The sequence below is a fragment of the Crocodylus porosus genome, unplaced genomic scaffold, assembly GCF_001723895.1.
Source record: "Crocodylus porosus isolate Cpor-Errol unplaced genomic scaffold, CroPor_comp1, whole genome shotgun sequence".
NCBI classification, from domain to species: domain Eukaryota; kingdom Metazoa; phylum Chordata; order Crocodylia; family Crocodylidae; genus Crocodylus; species Crocodylus porosus.
The window spans coordinates 23,402,244-23,423,531 of NW_017728916.1; the positions used below are offsets into that span (position 1 = coordinate 23,402,244).

The window sequence follows — 21,288 nt, forward strand, 5'->3', positions numbered from 1 at the left end:
ACATCAGGAGGCGCTACTTCACTGTCAGGGCAGCTAGGATCTGGAACCAACTTCCAAGAGAAGTGGTGCTGGCTCCTACCCTGCGGGTCTTTAAGAGGAGGCTGGATGTACACCTTGCTGAGGTTGTTTGACCCCAGTACTCTTTCCTGCCATGGCAGGCGGTCAGACTTGATGATCTGCTCAGGTCCCTTCCGATCCTACCAACTGTGAAACATGAGCCGGGCAAAGAGCTGATTGACTGCTGGATGGATTGTTGTCTTGTTAGGTCCATATGAACATCCAGTTTGCTCTGAATACCTGCACACTGCTAAAAGCAGTGCAAAGGGCTGTCAACACCATATCTCTTCAAGACTCGAAGGTATGTAAGGATCTTCAACTCTGTCTGCATGAAAAGCTCTCTGTCCTGTCCACAAATGAAGGCAACATTGAGGAAGGGGTTTAAAGTTGCTGTCCATATGGCCTGTGCCGAGTCTATTGGCTATACCACCTGTTGACATGAAGACTGGTTTTAATGAGAGAAACAACGAGAAGAGAAACAGTGAGATTCAATACCTTCTCAACAAGAAGAGGACTTATTCTGCTTGGCAAGATGGCACCTTGTCTCCAGAAGAAGGAGATATCAGCTCATCAAAGCCAAAACTCGAAGGAAGATCTGAGAAATCAAAAATCAGTGGTGCCAAGGAAATCAAGCTCTGTGCTGACAAACATGATGTATGTAGCTTTTTTCTCCGGCAGTGGAAGCTATCTGTGGCCCAACTTCCCACAGTTCTACTTTCCTGAGATTGTAGGATGATTCAGTGCTCCGCCAAGCAGAGGCAATGAATTAGTCCAAGCTAGATGGGAAGAGCTATGGTTGCTATAAATTTTAAGAAGTTAGGTGTTAGAGCAACAGTAAGTAACTTTTGACAAGAAAGGACTTTAGGTGAATGTTTTTGACTTTGTCAGTTTCTCATTTATGTCTTTTATTATGGGTAATGCAAGGGATTGAATTATGAGGTGTTTTATACACCTTGGACAATGCATACAAGCAGGTCAAGAGGGATGACCTCATTGTTTTGAAAACAGTTTTTGAATTTTTCACCGATGTGCTTTACAGTATACTCTTCAGAGATTGTATAAATTGGACTGACATTTCCCACACATGTTACTTTTCTTGTCTTAAAAGCAATTCTTTATAAAACCTTTTAAACTCTTAGCTATGATAAGAGTTGGTCTGTATCTATATTGAAAATTCCATCAGTGGTTGGGCTAATACATGGATAATGTTTTTAATTCCTAACTTCTTAATGTATGAAGTTGTTAGATTTTAACAATTGATGGGAAAAACATTCTAGTGCACTGTTACTAATTGACAGATGGATATTTTACATGTTACATGTATTGGGAGTTTCTCTCTGCTTAGCAAAGAATTGCAGCATGATTATGAGATCTCCTTTCACTAAGACTTTGTAGTCATTATTTATTTTTTACTTCACAGAAATCAGTCATTTATATGGATTCCTTGTGCCAATTATAAATAATTTCAATTCAGAAACAAGTGTATTCTTACTTTTTCAATTTGTATTCTGGAATAATTTAGTTCTGCGTAGAACTCTTCTATCATCATATAAAGCTATTCGTTAACTGTTGTCTTTTTTTTTTTTTTTTTAAATCAGCCTTTCAGACCGAAGGGAAACTATATTTAATATTGGATTTTCTCAGGGGAGGAGATGTGTTCACACGATTATCCAAAGAGGTACGTGCTTAAAATTTTACTTCAGTAGAATATTAAAATATTTTTCATAGCAGGAAAGCACAGATTACACATGGAAAATTCCATTTTTCTTTTCAGTTTTATTCTAGGGTCTCATTTAGTCTTTTACAAAGACACTGTCCATAGTCTTTGAAACCTCACTGTCAAACTTTTGTTGATTGTCCTGAATTTTCTTTTTTTTCTCTGGTCTAAAGTGGCCTTATGGCTCATAGACTTATTTGAGGTAAATAAGAATTAGTGATAAAGAAAAGAGGTTTGATTAGAGCTTGAAGTCAATTTAGCTACTCCATACGGCCTGCATATACCTCTACATCGCTATTTTTTGCAGTTTTATATTAAAGTGAAACTGAGCAGTTAGTCTTGGAGAGCTAAAGTAGCAAGCATTTTATCTAAAATTCTTTCTTTTTAGTTTTGGGAAAATCGCTACTGTTTGTTAACTTCATGTTTTTTGGTGCTGTGTTGCATTTCTGACCATGTGTTTCAAATATTTGTCAATTTATAAGAAGTTTCATATGCACTATAACTGAATTCATAATATTTCAAACAAAAAACAGTTGCTTCTTCTGCAAAACATTTTGGTAAAACTCTTCAGTTCCGCATTCAGGTGTTTTTGGTGGGTTTTTTGGGGGAGGAGGGTCTTTGTAGTAAAGAGAGATTATAGTATTAAATTTTGCAATTGTGTGTTGCATTTTAAATCATCCGCCCCTCTGGTAGTTTTAAGGCCTTCATTTTTGACCGTGTATATTGGAGGTCATTGAAAACTAGTTGGCTTAATACTTTCACAATGTGAAAGAGTATCAATACCAGTTAGCAATACTCCAGTATCATGTAGTAGTATCTTTAAATCTGAGTGAATTCATATTTTTAAGCCTATATAATTCCTAAAAATCAAGCTATGTATTGCTTTCAGGAAAGGAGAAACAGCAAGTTATATACGATATGTCCTGAAATTATATTGAATTTTAAAACCAGTTTAAAATATGGATCTTGATTTCAGAACTGGGCTGTAAAAATACATCGTAGCTGTCTATCCTCCGAATCACGTACCAAAGCTTCGTACAGCCCTATTCATTGCGCTTCATTCTTTATGTGAATATAGTTAGAAGACACACAGTTGCATCTTTATTTCTGGCACTATAAAGAAACAAATCTTTTACTAATATTTCTGTTGCATAATATTTAGTACACAGGCAGTATAGTAACGCTGCATGCCATGAACGCTGCATGCCCCTGGAGGCTGGGGGGGTGCGGTGAGTTCTCACAGGCAGCAGAGGCATTGGTGGCAGCAGGAGCATGGTGGTAGCAAGTTGTGAGCTCCCACAGGTGGCCACGGCACTGGCTATGATGGGGAGGGGACCACCAACAGACACTGCTGGCAGTGGCCAGCAGCAATCAAGGACCACTCACAGACACTGTCAGCAGCGAGGGAGGGGTGGCGAGTGGTGACCACCCGCAGGCACTGCCAGCGGTGTTGGTGGTGCCTTTTTGCAGGGAGTGTACCACCAAACTCAGGAGGTGTGCATGCACCCCCTGCGAATCACCAGTGCTATGTGCCATGTAAGTTGAAAACATTTCTTAATCTTAACCCTAAGCTGTTCAGCCATAAATGAGTGTCTGTTGTTACAACTGTAAATATTGACCTGTCGCATTTTAATAACCACAGTTTTTACAAGACCAGAGAAACTGTCACCTTCTGAGGATGCCACAATGACATAACCAATAATAACTAAGCATTCTCCCATAGTGATGGTCACTGGCAGTATGTTAAACAAAGGAGTAAAATAGTATACAGTACCATAACTAAAACGTAAAACAAAAAATTGATGCTATGAATAGGAAGTAGGGGGAGCAGAAGGAATCATCTATTCTAAGAGAATCTCATACCCCAAATACATGACTAGTTGAAGGATTAATTCAGACCCAGATCAAGGTCCTGTGTGTTACTAAGCTTAAACTAGCTTGTATACTTCATGTAGTAATTATTAGCTGGATAGAACTAAATATATGCTGAAGTCTCCTAGAATAAAAATACGTATAGCTTGATTTTTCTTGATTATTAAGGCTACGTAGAAATATTTGGTTTTTCCTGAGAGTTGCTCTCCCAGGAGAAAAGAAAACATGTACAGACATTTAGTATTTTTCTCCCAGAGCAAACATGGCCATTCTGGGAGAAAAAATATCTTGAGAGCAACCCAAGTTAGATGGTTCCCAGGAGAATATCTCTTGGAAGACAGAATGGCTGTACAGGTAACTGTCTGCAGAGTGATCCTCTGGAACCTCAGGAAGCCTTTCTCCATGCCCTCTGACCCTGCAAGCCAGGCAGCCAGGGAGACCAGTGTCAATCGCAGCTAATCAGGGTGCAGAACATGCCCCCTGAATGCTTCAAGCTTGCTGGGAAAGCCCAGGTTAGAATACTGGCGTTAACTAGCCATGCTATGTATCCTGTGGATTACATATAATACGATTTTTTTTATCATACCAAGCAATTCAGTAAACTGAAGAAATAGAGGATTCTCACAATGATTAGTGATGATCAGGTCAGAATATACAGAGATTAAATTTCTTCCGATTGACAATTTTAGATGGAAAAGCATTGTTTTTAATATTTATCTCTCAAACAGTGGGTGTTTTTCATGGCACCTGGTTGCTGTGCAGCCCTTCTAATTTGGGTGCCTCTTTTTGTACCACTAGGTATGCAAACACCAACATGTTGTTCCCAAGATAAACCCAGCGATTTCAAATGGGAAACCATAATGTTAAAAACTTTCTGATCCTTCTGGATTCTTTGTGATAGAAAAATTGTTGTATTTTTCTGTATTCAGAAGGAAAAAAAAGTAACACTAGTTTTTGAAGTGGGATGCCATTAAATTGAGAAAAGAAATGGAGGGGTGCCTTGAGTCTAAAATAGTTGAGAACAACTGCTCTGAGTTATTGAGGAATATATTTTTAAAATTTTTTAGAAGGTACAGTTAAATCATTCAGGAAACTTTCATGTAACTCGTGTCAGGTGAACCTGCCAGCTGAAACTTTATAAAATGTGGTGCTTATGAGCAAGAGTTGCAAATTTAGACTGCAGTATTAAAACTGAAGACAAGATCAGAAGGTAAATCTATACAGTTCTTATTAGGTTATGTTTACAGAGGAAGATGTGAAATTCTACCTCGCAGAACTGGCCCTTGCTTTGGATCATCTACACAGCTTGGGAATTGTATACAGGGACCTGAAGCCAGAAAAGTAAAGTAAAATGTATTTTACCTACTATTATATGTATTTTATTTAATTTTCTCTTATTCTGATGATATTTTCTATAATATAAAAGCTTAATCGATGCTTTTTGTAATATGTATTGTTTTTAATAGTTAAAATATATCCGTGCTTTAAATATAAAATAGTTTGATTAAAATTGGAAATTAGTTGACTTACAAATAGTTAATATTTATGTTTAAATTGCTTTATGTAAATATTCATGTTATGTCTATTGGTGAATGTGAATTTTAATTTTCAGCATTTTGCTTGATGAAGCAGGACATATCAAGTTAACAGGTAGGAAAAACTTATTAGTATAGCTCATTAATATTTGTGCAAAAGCTTACAATGTGGTAAAGATATTGTAGCCAGGGTTGTCTTGTATAGTGGCTGGTGTATGGTGATTTTAAAAGGTGTTTTAGTGTGATTTTTATTTCTTATAAATCTTGGCAAGGCTTTTTTTTATAATGCAACTAACATAAACCCAGATTGCTCAATCTGGTGTGCGTTAGCCAGTCTGTATGCCGTGCAGAATACCACTGACATTGGGATGACTACATGAATGTGTACTGAGGACTGCTCGCATAAATCATATTGCAGATTTAGCAATAATACAGCTGTAAAAATTGAAACGGTCATGCTTAAAATAGCTATAGTTGTTAGTTGTATGTTTTTTAAAATACCTTTTGCATTTTTAAAAACAAGTTTAACTTAGAAGCCATTTGATCACTAAGTAATAGTGGCCTATATTAAGGCTGACTGTAAAATGTCTTTCTATCTGAAGATCAAGAGTAAAGGAGATGATTGATTGAAACAGGAATTGCAGTATGCCGAGCCTTTTAGGATAGGAAAGGAAATGCTGTTGGTATAAAAGATGTTGGTGCTGACAACAAGGCGCCTAAAGCATTCTTTAAAAAAATCTAAGAGTATATTAAAAATGTAATTTCTAGCAGTTCTGAGTTATCTGCCTAATGGCAGAAAACCATGGTTTTAAAAAATTTAATTTAAAAAATATGAAGCTAGAATACATATACATATCGGCAATTAAACCGGTTTTTAATAGGGCATGCTGTAAATATTTAGTAAGTACAAAACGTTGTGAACATTTACTTGTACATTTTATTACCATATTCAGATTATAATTAAGGAGGTAACGGTATGTTATAAAATCCACTATCTGCTTTGTTGTGTAAATATTAACAGTCATTAGACCTGATTTGCAAGCTTAAAAAGAGATTTAAACTCATCCATTTAGTGCAATTTACATACACAATAGATTTTCTTGTTTAAAAAAAAAAAATTCTTGCTGTTGCATCTCTTAGCCAAATGGATTTTGCATAAACCACAGAGTTACCTGATATTTATTATTTAAAAGTACAATAGGATGTGTTCTTGCTTTAGGGTGCAAAGGCTCTTAAACAGCCCAAGGGATTTAATTCCCTATATACAATGTCATTGATGATGAATTTTCAATTCTCTTGCATTTCTTCAGCTTCTGAGTTGCTTTCTTTCTGCCTTCTGTTTCTCTTGAGCAAAAATTCAAAACTAATATAAATAATTCAGAATAACTTGCTTTTTCCAGGTCATATTCAGAAATGTTGGCTCTTTGGGGCCTTCACTACCCGGGAATGATTAACAGAAAAGCAGGGAGGAGGGCAGGCTGGGCTAAAGTTTTTTGTTTTTTCTTTATTTTGTTGGATAAATCAGTACTTTAATCCCTTTCTTATTCCCCCCTCAACAGAAATTGAAAGTCTTTTAGTTATTTGAGGCAAGGGTCAAATAACTTATTTTCTGTCAGCATTTGAATGTTGCTTTTACGGCAGCCCTGAGTCAGAATTTCAGAATTTCTTTCTCCTTCGAATGAAAAGAAAATGGGGAGGAGCAGTTAATAATATAAATAAGCATTTTTTGAATAATGTGTATACATCTGGAGTAAAGGAAGAAAGAAACAGGGAGGAGAGAAGATGCTTCAGAAGCTGAGAAATTTGATATGATAGCCATGCAGGCTATACAGTACAGTCGCATCTTACGTGGGGGTTACAGTCCGAAGTCAGCGTGTATAGCTGAAATCTCCGGGTTTGGCGTCGAGCAGCCGCCGCCGCCTGGCCCGTGCGTGCAGTGCAACAGCTGCACCTTCCGCACACACTCCTCGCCCCTCTCGCCCTCCGCTGCCTCGCCCTGCCAGAGCAGCCAGCTGAGCTTGAGCTCCCCAGCCATGCTGGCACGTGCAGGCAGTACCACACGGCGCCGCACTACACACTGTGCCCTGGCTGGCACCTGGCGGCTAGCACCAGCCGTCGAGCACGTATAGCTGAAGTTGCATAAGTTAAATACGCGTAAGATGCGACAGTACTGTATCTATGAATCTAGATTGAATCGGGCTGATTTCTGAAGTGTATATTTTATAATTGCATATGAAGCAAAAATATATCCTGTTTTTCCTCTGTTTGTCAGTTCTTACACTTCTTTTCTGATTGAATCTTTGTCCTGCCTGTAACTAGTGCCAAAAACTAGTGTAAATATTGCAGTTTAAAGGTACATGAAAAAGAAGCTCACACAGTGTCCATGAAAGTGCATGATAATGTACAACTAATTAGAATTAAACCTATTGAAGGCCAGATTGTGAGCTTTCTTCACATTGCTTTGTCAGTGAACTTCTATGTTGACCTGTAGCCTTCTATAATCTGAATCAAGGGTGTGCAGACAGACATTTAAAAGACTTCATTCTGTAGGTCTGCATATCCAAAAGTAGTGCTGACTTTTTCATTTCTGACTTAATACTAATAAGTGTTAGCTTTGTTGCTCCCAGTCATGTCTCCCATGTAAACATAATAGTGGCCTCTCTTGAAAGACTGTTTCAGTATAGGTAGGGACCTACACTCAGCGATTTTGCGGCTTCTGTGAACACCAGGAAAAATGGCTGTTGCCACAAACACTGCAATAAACGATTTTGCACTGAATCATGGGGTGGGGAGGGGGCACTTGCTGAAAATAAATCCTGGCGTCCCAGTGGGAGCCAGTGGCCACTGTGGTCTGGCTTTGCAGCCTGCTGAATGTGTGCGCAGGGGGTGCCCACTCCTCCCTCTGCCATTGATTGGCTGAGAGAGCTGTCTTTCATGTGTTCCTACCCCTCTCCACCAATCAGCATCAAGGGGCTGGGCCACATGAATGGCAGCCCTTTCCACCAATCAGTGTGAAAATGGCAGCCAGTGCCATGGTCAGCCCATGAAATTGCCTGTTTGCTGCCTTGATTTTGGTAGGTCCCCTAAGTATGGGTGCTGAGAACTTAACTGAGTTGCTTTCATTCCTCAGGCCTTTCCTTCAGTTAGAGAGTTGTAACTTTGGTGTAGAGGGTTGAGTTTGCATTCTTTTGCCCAGGTTGTACCAATGTCACAGATGAATAGTAATCTTGAGTTTGGGGTCTGTAAGTCCATCATTTTTATAAGTGCATGATTCCTGAGAAAGTAAGTTTTAAATTACCAAGTTCTTCATCAGATATGAAGCTGAATTGTATATAAAGGTGAGTGTAATGAAAAATATAAGGTCTAATATTGAACATTGTACACATATCATCAACAATGGCTACAAATGGAGTAGAGTTATACCCAGACTACAGTTTTGATATGCAAGTGAATACTCAGGTGTAGGTTATTGCGTGTGCAGATGTGCTTGGATAATTTACATGGGCATTTTTGCACCTGCATATAACCTCTACTCTTTGCAAATTTGCTTTCATCATCTAATATCATTGCACACTAGAGCTATAATAACACTGCTTTCAAATTGAATGTGCTCTGAGGTGTCTAGGTATTCGGAGAAATATAGTATTTTTCTCTGTAGCTACAGACTTTCATACTTTTATTACATTATCTTATGTCTAATTTCAATACTTCTAGCCTACTTGACCAAAAATAATTCTTGTACATGCTACATTTGCTAGTTTGCATAAGAGCTTAGGGCTACATTTCCCAAAGAGATCTGGAGCCTCCATTATCATAATAAAAGTATAAAAATTGTATTTTTGGGGAAAGAACAGTATCATATTTGTTGAGAACCCAAAAGCTGTTCTGAAAATCTGTCCTTTGATATTTTTTCTTTCCTACCATAAAGGTACTTCTGTTAAGAAACTCATGCTAAAGTTGGGCTCATATCAAGAATTGGATAAAATAATTTTTTTCTAGCTTGATTCAGTCATTTAATTCTCAGCTGTCAACTCACTTTTTAAACTATCTGGTTTAATTGAAGCCCCTATGTTCCTTAATGGCATAGAGCCATCATATTTTAATTCTAGTTTTTACTTGCATTATTTTGTTAATTTAAATTTTATTATTTCCTTTAGTGAAACTCACTTGCATCCAGTTTTTCCATTTTATAACAATTCAGCAGCAAAGTCTCACCAAGCAGTGCTAGGAAGAAAAGTAGAACTTTTTGCTTTTGTTAAGGTTCTAAATATGTAATGTATTAAGCACCTGATTCTAAATATGAATGTTAGTAGTTTGGGCAATTGAACCTGAATTTCAGTCCACTCTAAAATGTCCTTGGCATCACACAGTAGACTAGTATGAGACAAGTCACTAAAAAAAATCTATCGTCTACTATCCATTGAGCTCTAATATAAACATTTTACTCCTAAACATTATTTTACTATATTTCCAAAATATTATTTAAAATATTGTTCTTAAACTTTACTAGATGTATTTTTGTAATGCTGTTTGTAGACTTTGGACTCAGCAAAGAATCAGTAGATCAAGAAAAGAAGGCCTACTCTTTCTGTGGTACTGTAGAATACATGGCACCTGAAGTAGTAAACAGGAGAGGCCACAACCAGAGTGCAGATTGGTGGTCATTTGGTGTTCTTATGGTACTGTATATTTAATTGTTTAAACTTGTTTAACAGTCAAATATATTGCATGTATTTAAAATACATGTTAAATAACTTTGAGTAACCTTGCCTAGACATAATGGGAATTTTCTTGGTCTGAAGGGAAGAACTGGAAGGAGGCAGTAACTGAATTGTTATCAAAGTAGCAATTTTATTTTGAATTAAGTTTAACCTAGACTTGTTTAGACCTGTAAGGAATAACAGATTGATAAAACTTTACATAAATATGATCTCTTATAGTGTTACTTATTTTATTTAGTTTCTTTCAGTTTGGTGTGAACTATATCTTGAGTGTCTTCCCCCTACTACTTATTAGTAAAAGAAAAAATTGAGGGTTTTGCAAAATGCTTGATAAGTGTTTGCCAGAGAGAGCCTGTCTGAATGAACAGCAGTATAATGAAGTGGAAGACGCCAGTAATGCTAATATTTCTGCCTGTGCTTTACAGTAAACTTATTTTATTAGCATAATATTAATATTGAAGTTAAAAAAAATATTAAGGCAGTTTACTTTTTAGCATTTTTTGTTTGTGGAAAAATTTTCTTCAGAGGGATTTCCCATAAAACTGCAAATTAAGTAGGTTTCAGATTTGAGCTCCATCACCTAGCTTTGTTCTATAAAAGCATCAAGGTGTTTTACATCATTGTCATGTATCAGTATCATCTGCCTATACTTATTGTCATAAGTTGCTTCAGAAATGAAAAAATAACTAGTGATCATTCTGGTTGTATCTTTGAAGACTTCGTCTTCATGTGTTTGGTGTAGTAGTACAATTGGGAATTTATTGTTTAAAACATTGTAAGAGTAATTTAAAAAACCTTGATATTGATTAGGTAAACATTTGTTCTTTTCAGTTTGAAATGCTTACCGGCACACTACCATTCCAAGGTAAAGATCGAAATGAAACTATGAATATGATATTAAAGTAAGTATATATTCTATTTGTGATAAAATATTTTGTTTATATTTTAGAAAGTCAAAAAATGTAGCTGTAATATGTTTTAGTTTGGGTATTGTAACTTGTTTGTTTTCAGCATGTGACATTTTATAAAATGTGAAACAAAAGAAGTAAAGATGTGATCCCAAATTATGGAGATTCTAAAGAATATCTCCATGATTTCAAACTCGAGGAATAAACCACTATATTTATTGTGCTTGATAAAAAACAGTAAAGCACAGAAGGAATTTTATGAATTGCCATTGTTCCCAGCCCATCTTATTGGCACAGTGTGACTTATTTTCTGTAAAATTGGTGTGTGTATATTACTCTAGGGAGAGGAGGAGGTGGTGGTATTTGCAGTAAGACAATGGGAGTGTATTTGGTATCTGTAAACAATAAAGTTCCCTACCAAATCCTGATGCCCTTGTTTGAGGGAGAGGAGACCTATTGCCCTTTTATAAGGGTGTGTACATACATCTGGGGAGGATAAAATGACTTAAAACTGGTCATCCAATCTAAGATAAGTGTGGGGGGAGGGAGCACTGGGAGAGAGGATTGGTGGGGACCAGCAGTGTCTGCAAGATCAGGGAGATGGGCGGAGTTGGTGAATTGAGGGCAGGCAGGACCCAGGGGGCTTGCAGGCTCTATGGGGAAGCTCTCTTTCCCCATCTCCAGATGAGCAACGCCCCCAGGCTTCCTGCCTCTACGACCACCCCACCTTGCTTGGCTCTTGACACTGCCAAATCAGCACGGGAAGTGGCTTGCAGGATGGGGGATTGGCAGGTTTGGGGAGAGGGAGGCTGGCTGGTCCCCAGTGGGGAAGCTGCCTGTTTGGGGGTATTGGAAAGGGACCAGGGGGCTAAAAATAGCCCTATGCCAGGGAGGATGTAGAAAAAGCACAGTCCTAAAGCTAGGGCTGGGGCCGGTGGCTGGGCTTTCCCAGCCCTGGAGCTGCACTGGTAACTGGACAGAAATTCAGGATAGTTGGATTGGTCTAAAAATGGCTGACCCGATTTACATACCTCAGCAGCTGGGTTAACTTAAATTGGCTCAGCCATTTTTAGATTGAACTGACTGTCCTGAACTTCTGTACAGTTCACACTTAGATGGATCCTATTAATGTAAGGTCTGCAACTGGGTGAGCTAAGTTTAGATTTGGCGGCCACTTTTAATGCACTCTAACCTCCCTGAATGTATGTGCCTAGCTTAAGTGGCTAAACAGGGAATTTCCTCTAGCTCAAATGGTAAAAACCTAGACCTTGGAGAAGGAATGTTAAAAGAAAGAGGTCTTGTTCTGGCTGCCTGAAAAAGGGAAATGATTGATTTTTATAGTCTTAGTTTTGCAAACGAGTTTCAAGCTTCTTGAAAAACACTTATTGAAATAATTTAAGTTGCTCAAAATTTAGTAATTGTGTCTGTGAAATTAGCCACTTTGGTACCATTACATTAGCAGATAAAATCATTACTGAATCTTTCTCTTGGAAAAAAAGATAAATCAAGTGACCTGGGTTATGAGTGTATGTTCAGGTTCATTTTGGCTGTTACAAAATAAAAGGGATCCTATTTTATAATACATCAATATATCTGGAAAGATCTTTAGAGATCTTAACTGCTTTGCTCACCTGGAGCCTTAAATCTGCCTTCACTTTAAGCAGCATATTTCTATCATGTTTTTCTTCTTTTTTTCCTACCATTCTTGTAGAATGGCTTGATGATAATATCTGTCTGCTTTGGTTGGTCTATAAGGTGAAAATCCACCCTGCCTTCTATTTAGATAACATGCAGGGAAAGATGTAATTGAGGCGTCTAAATCCACAGCTTGAAATCAAACTTTCCCGCTCTCTTTCTTTTTTTGCTCCAGAGCAAAACTTGGAATGCCTCAGTTCCTTAGCCCTGAAGCTCAAAGTCTTTTAAGGATGTTGTTTAAAAGGAACCCATCAAATAGATTAGGTAAGTTTGTTTTGCCTACACCTTTGTTGAAAGTACAAATAATACGTGAAACTTAACTGTGGACCTAAGCTTAAAACGAATAACCATATCAGACTTCAGTTTTGTCACATGTAAATGCCCAGAGTAACATGAATATCCTGGATTTGGATCATCTAGGCCGGGGTGGGCAAAATGTGGCCCGCAGGATGGATGGGGCCCACCAGGCCATTCTGTCCAGCTTGTGGGGCCCCAAAAAACTTAGAAAATTAATATTTTTCTACCCCTGACTGCCTGTCATGCAGCCCTCAATGGCTTGCCAAAACTCAGTAAGTGGCCCTCCACCTAAAATAATTGCCCGACCCTGATCTAGGCAAATCTTAGAGGGAGGCTGGCTAAAGATGAAAGTCTTGGAAAAATCAGTGATTTCTATAAATCCTGAATGTAGCATTCTACATAGACTAAGTTAACTGTCTCAGTCCAAGCAGGCACAGATAAACTGCTATCTATAAAGATAGCGTAGGATGTATGGATTTCCTTTTGCAAGGTATTTGTGGGTATAGATGCATGTATATTTGCAGCAGTTTTAAAAGGGGAGCATTTCTCAAAAGAGGAATAGCTGTTACTTTCTAATTGTAATATGTGGGCAAGGCAGGAACGATACAAATGCAGCATAATTTAACACTGAATGTACATTCCATACCCTGACCATATATCAAATAATCTGGATTTTTAGGAATTGGAACCTGGTGAATATGTGCGATAGTTTTTCACTAGTCTGTGCACCAATATTGTACTGCATAGTCAGCTGCATTTTCTCATCAGCGTAACCCGTGCTGTTAGTCTGGCAATATGAACAGACTATCATTCCAGGAAAGAAGCATCCCTGGGACCCTGTATAAATGTATCTTACTTTGGCTCCATCTGTATGCCTCTCTATAGCTTAATATGGCTTCCCATTTTCCTGTTTTTGCTACTAGCTCTCCAGAGGCACAGCACAGTAGCCTATCATGCTATCCAAATGGCTAGTAATACTGATGTAAAACAGTCATAAAGTGCCAAAAACGGGTAGTTTGGAAAAAAAAAAATATCAATATATTCCCCAATTGCTTTTTTGGGAATTTAGCACTAGATTAACTGTTCAATTAGTGACTTGCAGACAAGCATTCTTGATTCTTTGTTTGCTGTTTTTATATGCCTTGCAAACAGGCCATTTTTACATATTATACTAAAGCTGAACCCCAAGCCATTTCACCTTTTGAAAAGGGAATTTGAAAAGTGACATTCAATTCCAGTGCATTCTTTTTCAGCTTCTGCATTTAATTATTTTGTTTCTCTGGGACACTGTCCATGTTTAAGTTGATTCCATGCAAACATTTTAAAAAGGGGGACTAAGTTTTAATGCAGTCTTGTTTAGAGATTTTGCCCTACAGCAAATTGTAAATTCAGCTCTTTTGTTTTCTGTTAATGTCAGGAGCTGGTTCAGATGGAGTTGAAGAAATCAAGAGACATCCTTTTTTTTCAACTGTTGACTGGAATGTAAGTGCAAAACATCCTGAATTGAAAATCCTTTTCAGTTTTGCTGTGTTTTGCAACATATCTTTCTATTTGCAGCAAATTAAGCAGGGCACGCTAGACAGCACATATTGCTGCTGACCATTGTATTTGAAGACTACATTACTCAGCACAATAGTGTTGAAGCTCTTGATCAAATAAAATATGCACTAACATTGGAAATGGTGATTTGAATTGCAGCATACTACAGTTTTAAAAAGCCAAAGAGAACCTCTTCAGTGAGAGAGAAAAGTTTGTCTGTTCTCAGGCAATGTGTCGGAGCAAATCTTGCAGTATGTGCTCATGTTTTGTGTGCAAGTGATCAAATTATTTTGAGTAGCAGTGTTTGTCAGGGCTACAGGTATGCTGCCTCATTCTCCTGTGCATTGGAATGAAGGAGCATCATGGACAAAACCCTTTTTCAGTTTCCCTTAGCTGCCTGTAGCAATGAAATGTAATGTGTGGGTGGCTTTCTTGGTTCCATCTTTTGAGTTCCAACTAATCTATTTCCCCACTAGTGTGATGAAAGGCAGCCATCTCTAGCCTGCTTATTCCTCAGCATTTGTTCTTTCATTTTGATGCTGCAATACAGGTCTGCTGTAAGCAGCATAGAATCTAGCCCAACTGTTCATTCTGTGAAGTATAATTTCCCTGTTCATACCATGGAAGCCCTAATAGTCATGAGGATGAAGCTGCAATGTGTGTAAATGTATCTTAGACAACTGTATCTTCCAGAGCTAAGGCCAACAGAAAGAAATTGGCCTCTTGACTTTTAGCATCTATGATATCCAAATAGGTATTTATGTTTCTGGTCTCCAGGGCTCCAAAATCCTGTGGTAATAGAAATAGTAATTATCAGAGAAACTATTCTATTTTTGTAAGTGTACCTAGTAATAATAGGGACAAATGCTGGGTCCTTCATCTGGGTAGGAAGAACCCTCACCATATCTATATGATGGGTGGTGGTCCACTGGCTGGCATTGCATCCAAAAGGAACCTAGGGGTGACAATCAACCAGAAGATGAATATGAGCCACCAGTGTGATGAAGTTGCTAACAGAGCAAATAGAACTGGCGTGCATCAGCAGATGTGTTGCCAGCAGATCCCGAGAGGTGCTCCTCCCCCTCTGTTCGGCATTGGTGAGGCCACAGGAGTACTGCATCCAGTTCTGGGCACCTCACTTCAAGGATGTGGACAAGCTGAAAAGGGTGCAGAGAAGGGCCACCTGCATGATCAAGGGCCTGGGGGACATGGCCTATGAGGAGAGACTTTGGGATCTGGGACTGTTCAGCCTGAGCAAAAGAAGGCTGAGAGGTGACTTGATAACTGCCTACAGATATGTCAAAGGAGAACACCAAGACCTAGGTGAACAACTTTTCAGAAAAGTCCCCACCACCACAGGAAGATGGAGACCAAGTTGCAGCTGGGCATAAGGAAAAACTTATTTTCTGTATGGGTAACTAGAATCTGGAACATGTCCAGCAGAGGTGCTGCTGTCGCCATCTCTAGCGGGCTTTAAGAGGAGGCTGGACAAATACCTTGTTGAGCTCGTGTCAGCCCAGTTACTTCCAGCCCTTCTTTCTATGATTCTGTGATAATAGTGATACGTAGCAAGTGACTTTTTAATTGCAGGAGGCTGAGATTTAAAAGATACCATCTAGAAAATTTCTGTATTTTCTCAAATACGACATGCTCCAGAATGTAATATTCTCCTTATTTTTGAAAAGCAGACCAACGAGAAAATATCCTGTAGTAAGCAACTGAGTTAGCAGCAGCTAAGGAGCCAAGCTTGCTTATTTTTTGTGATCCCTGTGGATTGCTGAAGATTTTCACTTTGTTTCAACTGCTAAGTGGAAGAACCTGCTCTTGCCACATTTCTGAAGTACAAATGCACACTCCACTTTACAGCAGCAAGTTTTGGGGGGCAAAGGGGTGTGCTCTATACAATAATTTGAAATTTTGTTGGCTAGTTTCACAATTTTTTTAAAGTTTGTTCCATATTTACTTGCATATCACATGCACTCTGTTACCAACAATTAACCCTCCAAAATTGGGGTGGGTGTCCTGAGGAGAGAAGCCCTTTTCTGGACTGGAATAGAAGGATAGAGACACTGTAGTGACTGGTGAGGAGTCTGCTTCTCTCCAGCCATCATTTAGCAGGGGCTGAGTCTAGCTTTAACCTTCTCACAGTTGCTGCCGAGTTGGCAGTAGCTTTTGGCTGAGCAGCCCACCATGACTGAACAGAAATTCAGCCTTTCCATAACAAGGTGTTTCTAAAGGCAGAGGGGATAGGAGGGGAAGGGTGTATATGTTGCATTTTGACAGTACCTTGTATATAATCAGTTAGGTTTTTGAGACTGGTCAGTTTCTCTTCTTTTTGCATGAACTGCTGCGATGTTAGCTTGCATTCTTTTCAGGTCTTACATCTTTGAAACTGGGATGAGCAAGGAAATTGACTGAAGAGAACAGGGATGTCTAATGTGTAGTAGCTAGGGAGTCCTGCACTTCCTTGACATTTGCATGGAGTTTTGATGTACATCTGTCAGGGTGGGAAGGCTAAATGAGCCTTCTGTTCCTCTTTCCAAATTTGAAAGTCCAAATTAGGAGTCCCTAGCACTTATGGAACCCTGTAAAGAGGCCCCTTGTTCTCTATTTCTCATCTACAGAACCTAAGAAAGGTTGGGAGGAATGGCTAGAGTAGTGTCAGTAACCTTTATTCTTGTTAAATGACTCCTATTTGTTCTTCCAGAAACTGTTCAGAAGAGAAATTCAGCCTCCATTTAAACCTGCTTCTGGAAAACCAGAAGATACCTTTTGTTTTGATCCAGAATTCACAGCAAAAACACCAAAAGGTAATATTTCTTAAGTTATGAAACAGTAACGGGAACTCCTCTTATGAAGAGGGCTGGATCTCATGGTATCTTTGGGCTGCAGATAGAAAATTAGAGCCATTGATGATGTGTAGGGAGTTTGTGCAAAGACTCAAGACGGGATATGTATAAACCAGACTTCTGCGTGTTAAAAATTAGCAGCCATTTGTTGTCACTTAGCCAATAGTATATGTCATCATTTATTTCTCACTTTTTCTTCCCTCTTTTTTTGCATCTGGTTTCTTTTTTGGGCTATGTCTATTTCTACCTGGCTCTGCTGGCAGAACATTTGGCAGCAGAAAGCAGCCACCTCCTCCAAGCAGCTGGAACGTGCAAACCTGCTTGTCTCTGGGCTGCAAGCGACGCCACTTAGCAACTGTACTGGCAGAGCAGGAAGTGGAAGTGAAATAGCTTTTCTGGGAGCAAGGAAAGTTCTTCTGCTTTAGAGGAGTTTCAGTATGGGTACATTCAAAATTTTGTCAGGAGAGATGGGAGTTCTTCTGGCAAAACTTTGTTGTATAGACAAGCTCCAGAGAAAAAAATTCTTAAGCAGGCATCATTTTCTCCCATTTCCCACCTTCTAGCAACTGAAGGGTAAAATGGTAGAAGAAAACAGCTTTTTGCAAACCTCTTCTAACTGGGCGAGAGGGGAGCGGAAACCCAGCATTATTTCCAAATATTTGGAAATAATTTGGTTCAGTTAACTTCTCAGTGTGCATACTGTTTCTTTTGCCAGCTAAACTTGAGCTTATCTTTGAGATGGCAGATTTTTTTTATTAGAAGGAAGGTGTTTTGGGAGATTGATACAGTCTACTATCATCATTTTTTGGAGCATTTCAGATATATTTGGATAAGCATTTTTCTCAGACTCATCTTGAAACACCTTTTAAAACTTAACACACAGTGGGAAACAATTTTTTTCAAAATACAGCTCCTTAATGAAGAGTTGTAACCATTCAATAACTGTTCATTTCAGGCTTTCCTTTGTTAATCCCCCTTTTACTAGTGCCTCTGAACTTTAAATATCTGGTTTATTAGCTACCTTAAGTATAATCAACAATTTGTATTCCAACATAACTTATAAGCTTACAGATATAGAACTCTAGGTCAAATGTGGTATTTATTGAAGATTTTTAATTATCTGTTGTCTTAGATATCTGTACTTCTGTCATCCACACCTGTATGGCACAGCCTTTGAAATGACTAGGTAGCAGAACCCTTGTATGCACCTTTTTTCACATAATGTACTTGATTTTTCAGCTATGAATGAAGCCCATGGCAGCTATTTACATTTCTTGTCCATAAATAAGTTTTAGAAAGTTTTTAATTTATTCATGTTTGTTACAGTATTGTGAAGCTTTGTAAGTAAATAGATGCTTAGTTCCTTTGTATGTGATATTGTTGAGAGAATTTAAGTGAAAGGTGACAGATTTGTATTCCTGCTACATCCAGTAGTTTAGAACCATTCTACTTTCTTGTATTATCTGTAAAAACACTTGGGGACATACCTGTGTAAATATAAAGAATAGCTTAGGTCGTATCTACTTTAATTCTAATCAAACACATTTTTAAAAATCAGATTCTCCAGGAGTTCCACCTAGTGCTAACGCACATCAGCTCTTCAAAGGATTTAGCTTTGTGGCAACTACTACTACAGTAGAAGATCATAAAATCTCACCCCTCACCAATATATTGCCAATAGTACAGGTAAAATTTAATTTTGTTCTAGATACTTTTCATTGAAATGTCAAAAGCTGATTTACATTTTAATATTAGACTTCTCTCTTCTCTGTCGTAAGTATCCTTATAATATGTATTAAAGGTGTTTGCCCCCAAAATCCCATTCGATGTCATGTTAAATTTTCAAAAGACAATTTAATAAGCTGTAAACAAGTTAAACTGTTTTAGCGAGTGTGAATGTTTTTGTTAAGAACGAATAGTTTCATAGTTGGTAGGGTTGGAAGGGATCTGAGCAGAGGGATCATTAAGTCCAACCCCCTGCCATGGGCAGGAAAGAGTACTGGGGTCAAATGACCCCGGCAAGGTGTCTATCTAGCCTCCTTTTGAAGACCCCCAGGGTAGGAGCGAGCACCACTTCGCTTGGAAGTTGGTTCCAGATCCTAGCCTCCCTGACCTGTGAAGTAGTGCCTCCTGATGTCTAGCCTGAACCTACTCTCTGTCAACTTATGGCCATTATTCCTTGCTACTCCCAGTAGTGCTCGGGGGAACAGGGACTCTCCCATTGCCTGCTGGTCCCCCTTGGCCAGTTTAGATGGCCACCAGAGATCCCCTCTCAGCCTTCTCTTGCTGAGGCTGAACAGGTTCAGGTCTCGTAGCCTCTCCTCATAAGGCCTGCCCTGCTGCCCCCTGATCATGCGAGTTTTAAAGACCCTTTGTATTTTGACAGCAAATTCATGGAAACAGCACACAGTTCACTGAAGTATATGAATTAAAAGAGGATATTGGTGTTGGATCCTACTCTGTTTGCAAGAGATGTGTACACGTGGCCACAAATATGGAGTTTGCTGTAAAGGTAATTGATGTAAATTCTGCTTTAGTATTTTTGTAATTGTACAGTATTGTATTATACTATATATTAGCTTCTATCATTTTCTTCTTGAAACAATATTGTTATCTCTATTACAAAAAGACTTTATGGAGATCTATGCAATTAGTTCTTTGAAATGTAATTCTGAGCATGAAATCAAGTTGTGCTGTAAAGATGAAATAAACAGTGCTTCCTATTCCTTTTTCTGGTATACAATAAAAACACAACTGAGATGAGATGAGTACCATCTGCAAGGATAAAATAATTTTTAGGCTGCTTTTGAGTGAATTCCATTCTTTATATTAGAGTTGTTTTCAAAATTCACTTGTTTGTAACTATATTAACTTCAAGAATTAAGTAAACAAGTCAGATTAAAAATTGTTTATGGCTGGTTGTAAAAATGAAAAATGTAGGTAAATAAATCATTAGGACATTAAGTGTGTAGTCTAAACTGCCTTCTTTAATGACAAGCATTTTTAACTTGATTTCACAGATTATTGATAAAAGTAAAAGAGATCCCTCAGAAGAAATTGAAATTTTGATGCGTTATGGACAGCACCCAAATATTATTACTTTAAAAGATGTATGTATCTCTCTCAAATTTGACTGATTTTTATTAAAAACTGTAAATAGGAAAACTGGTTGGATGCGACCCCAAGTTTCTCCTTTCCATTGAGTACTGTTTGTTATCATTCTTTTTTCGTCTGCAGAAAGTATTAACAAGTTAAAGATTGCAGATATGTGTTCCTCTTCTTAGCTAGTAAATGGAGAACTGATTGAGTGTTTGTTTTATTTTTAAATTTAAGAAAACTGTATATAATGTATATATTTAAAGCTTTCATGGGTGCTTTAAGGTAACTGATAAATGCTTAATACAGCCTTTACCCATAGTGGAAATTTGTGTTTCCTATCCTTATCTCAGCTAAGTAGCTAACGTATTGATGATCTAATATATAGGAGTGCATCAATTAAGATGCTCTTGGCCAATACCAATAACTGATTATTAACCAGCCATATTGGCTGATACTGATCCAATAACCGATAATTAGTAATAAACCTTGTTGAACGATCTTTAGTTGAAGTGTCCCCACTGTCATTTTGAAACACAAGAACATTAATGCAGGAGACATGATGGTACTTAAAGCACTGTCCCCCCAACTTCAGAAGTGCATGTGAAAGTGCTCTGTGCCAGTTGCAGCCCCTACCCTTCAACCTCAGTGTGGGGGCAGCTGCCTGAGCCTGAGGTTGTCCAGGGCTGTGTGGTCTCTAGGCACTTTTTTAATTAGAGCACCTCACGGAGCCACTCTAATTAAAGCACCACCCCCACTCCTGGAGGCTTCCTTCCCACCAGGAGAAGGACACTGCTGCACACAGTGGGCGGGAGCATCTGCTCCAGCCCCTTCCAGGCTTGGCCCTGGAGGCACAGACCCCCTAAGCACCATGGGTTGGGTCATGCTGGCCCTCCCCACCCCAGTCATGTCTCCAGCATTTGGCACCTCTTACAGTGCTTGCCCCATCCCCAGTCCATGCTGCACCAGCGCCTGGAACACCTCTGCAGCTGCTTCACTCCG

At 38.6% G+C, this 21,288-nt stretch overlaps 1 protein-coding gene across 1 annotated transcript in view; it reads left to right on the forward strand.

Moving 5' to 3' along the window:
- The window catches only part of RPS6KA6 (ribosomal protein S6 kinase A6), a 75,729-nt gene that overhangs the window by 22,933 nt on the left and 31,508 nt on the right, over positions 1-21,288 (forward strand). Inside the window, exons 5-15 of the mRNA XM_019536487.1 lie at positions 1,656-1,735; positions 4,881-4,987; positions 5,259-5,296; positions 9,718-9,860; positions 10,734-10,804; positions 12,681-12,769; positions 14,220-14,284; positions 17,049-17,151; positions 18,749-18,876; positions 19,577-19,702; positions 20,211-20,300. Of these exons, the coding sequence (XP_019392032.1) occupies positions 1,656-1,735; positions 4,881-4,987; positions 5,259-5,296; positions 9,718-9,860; positions 10,734-10,804; positions 12,681-12,769; positions 14,220-14,284; positions 17,049-17,151; positions 18,749-18,876; positions 19,577-19,702; positions 20,211-20,300 (1,040 nt within the window). The remainder of the gene's footprint in view (positions 1-1,655; positions 1,736-4,880; positions 4,988-5,258; positions 5,297-9,717; positions 9,861-10,733; positions 10,805-12,680; positions 12,770-14,219; positions 14,285-17,048; positions 17,152-18,748; positions 18,877-19,576; positions 19,703-20,210; positions 20,301-21,288) is intronic.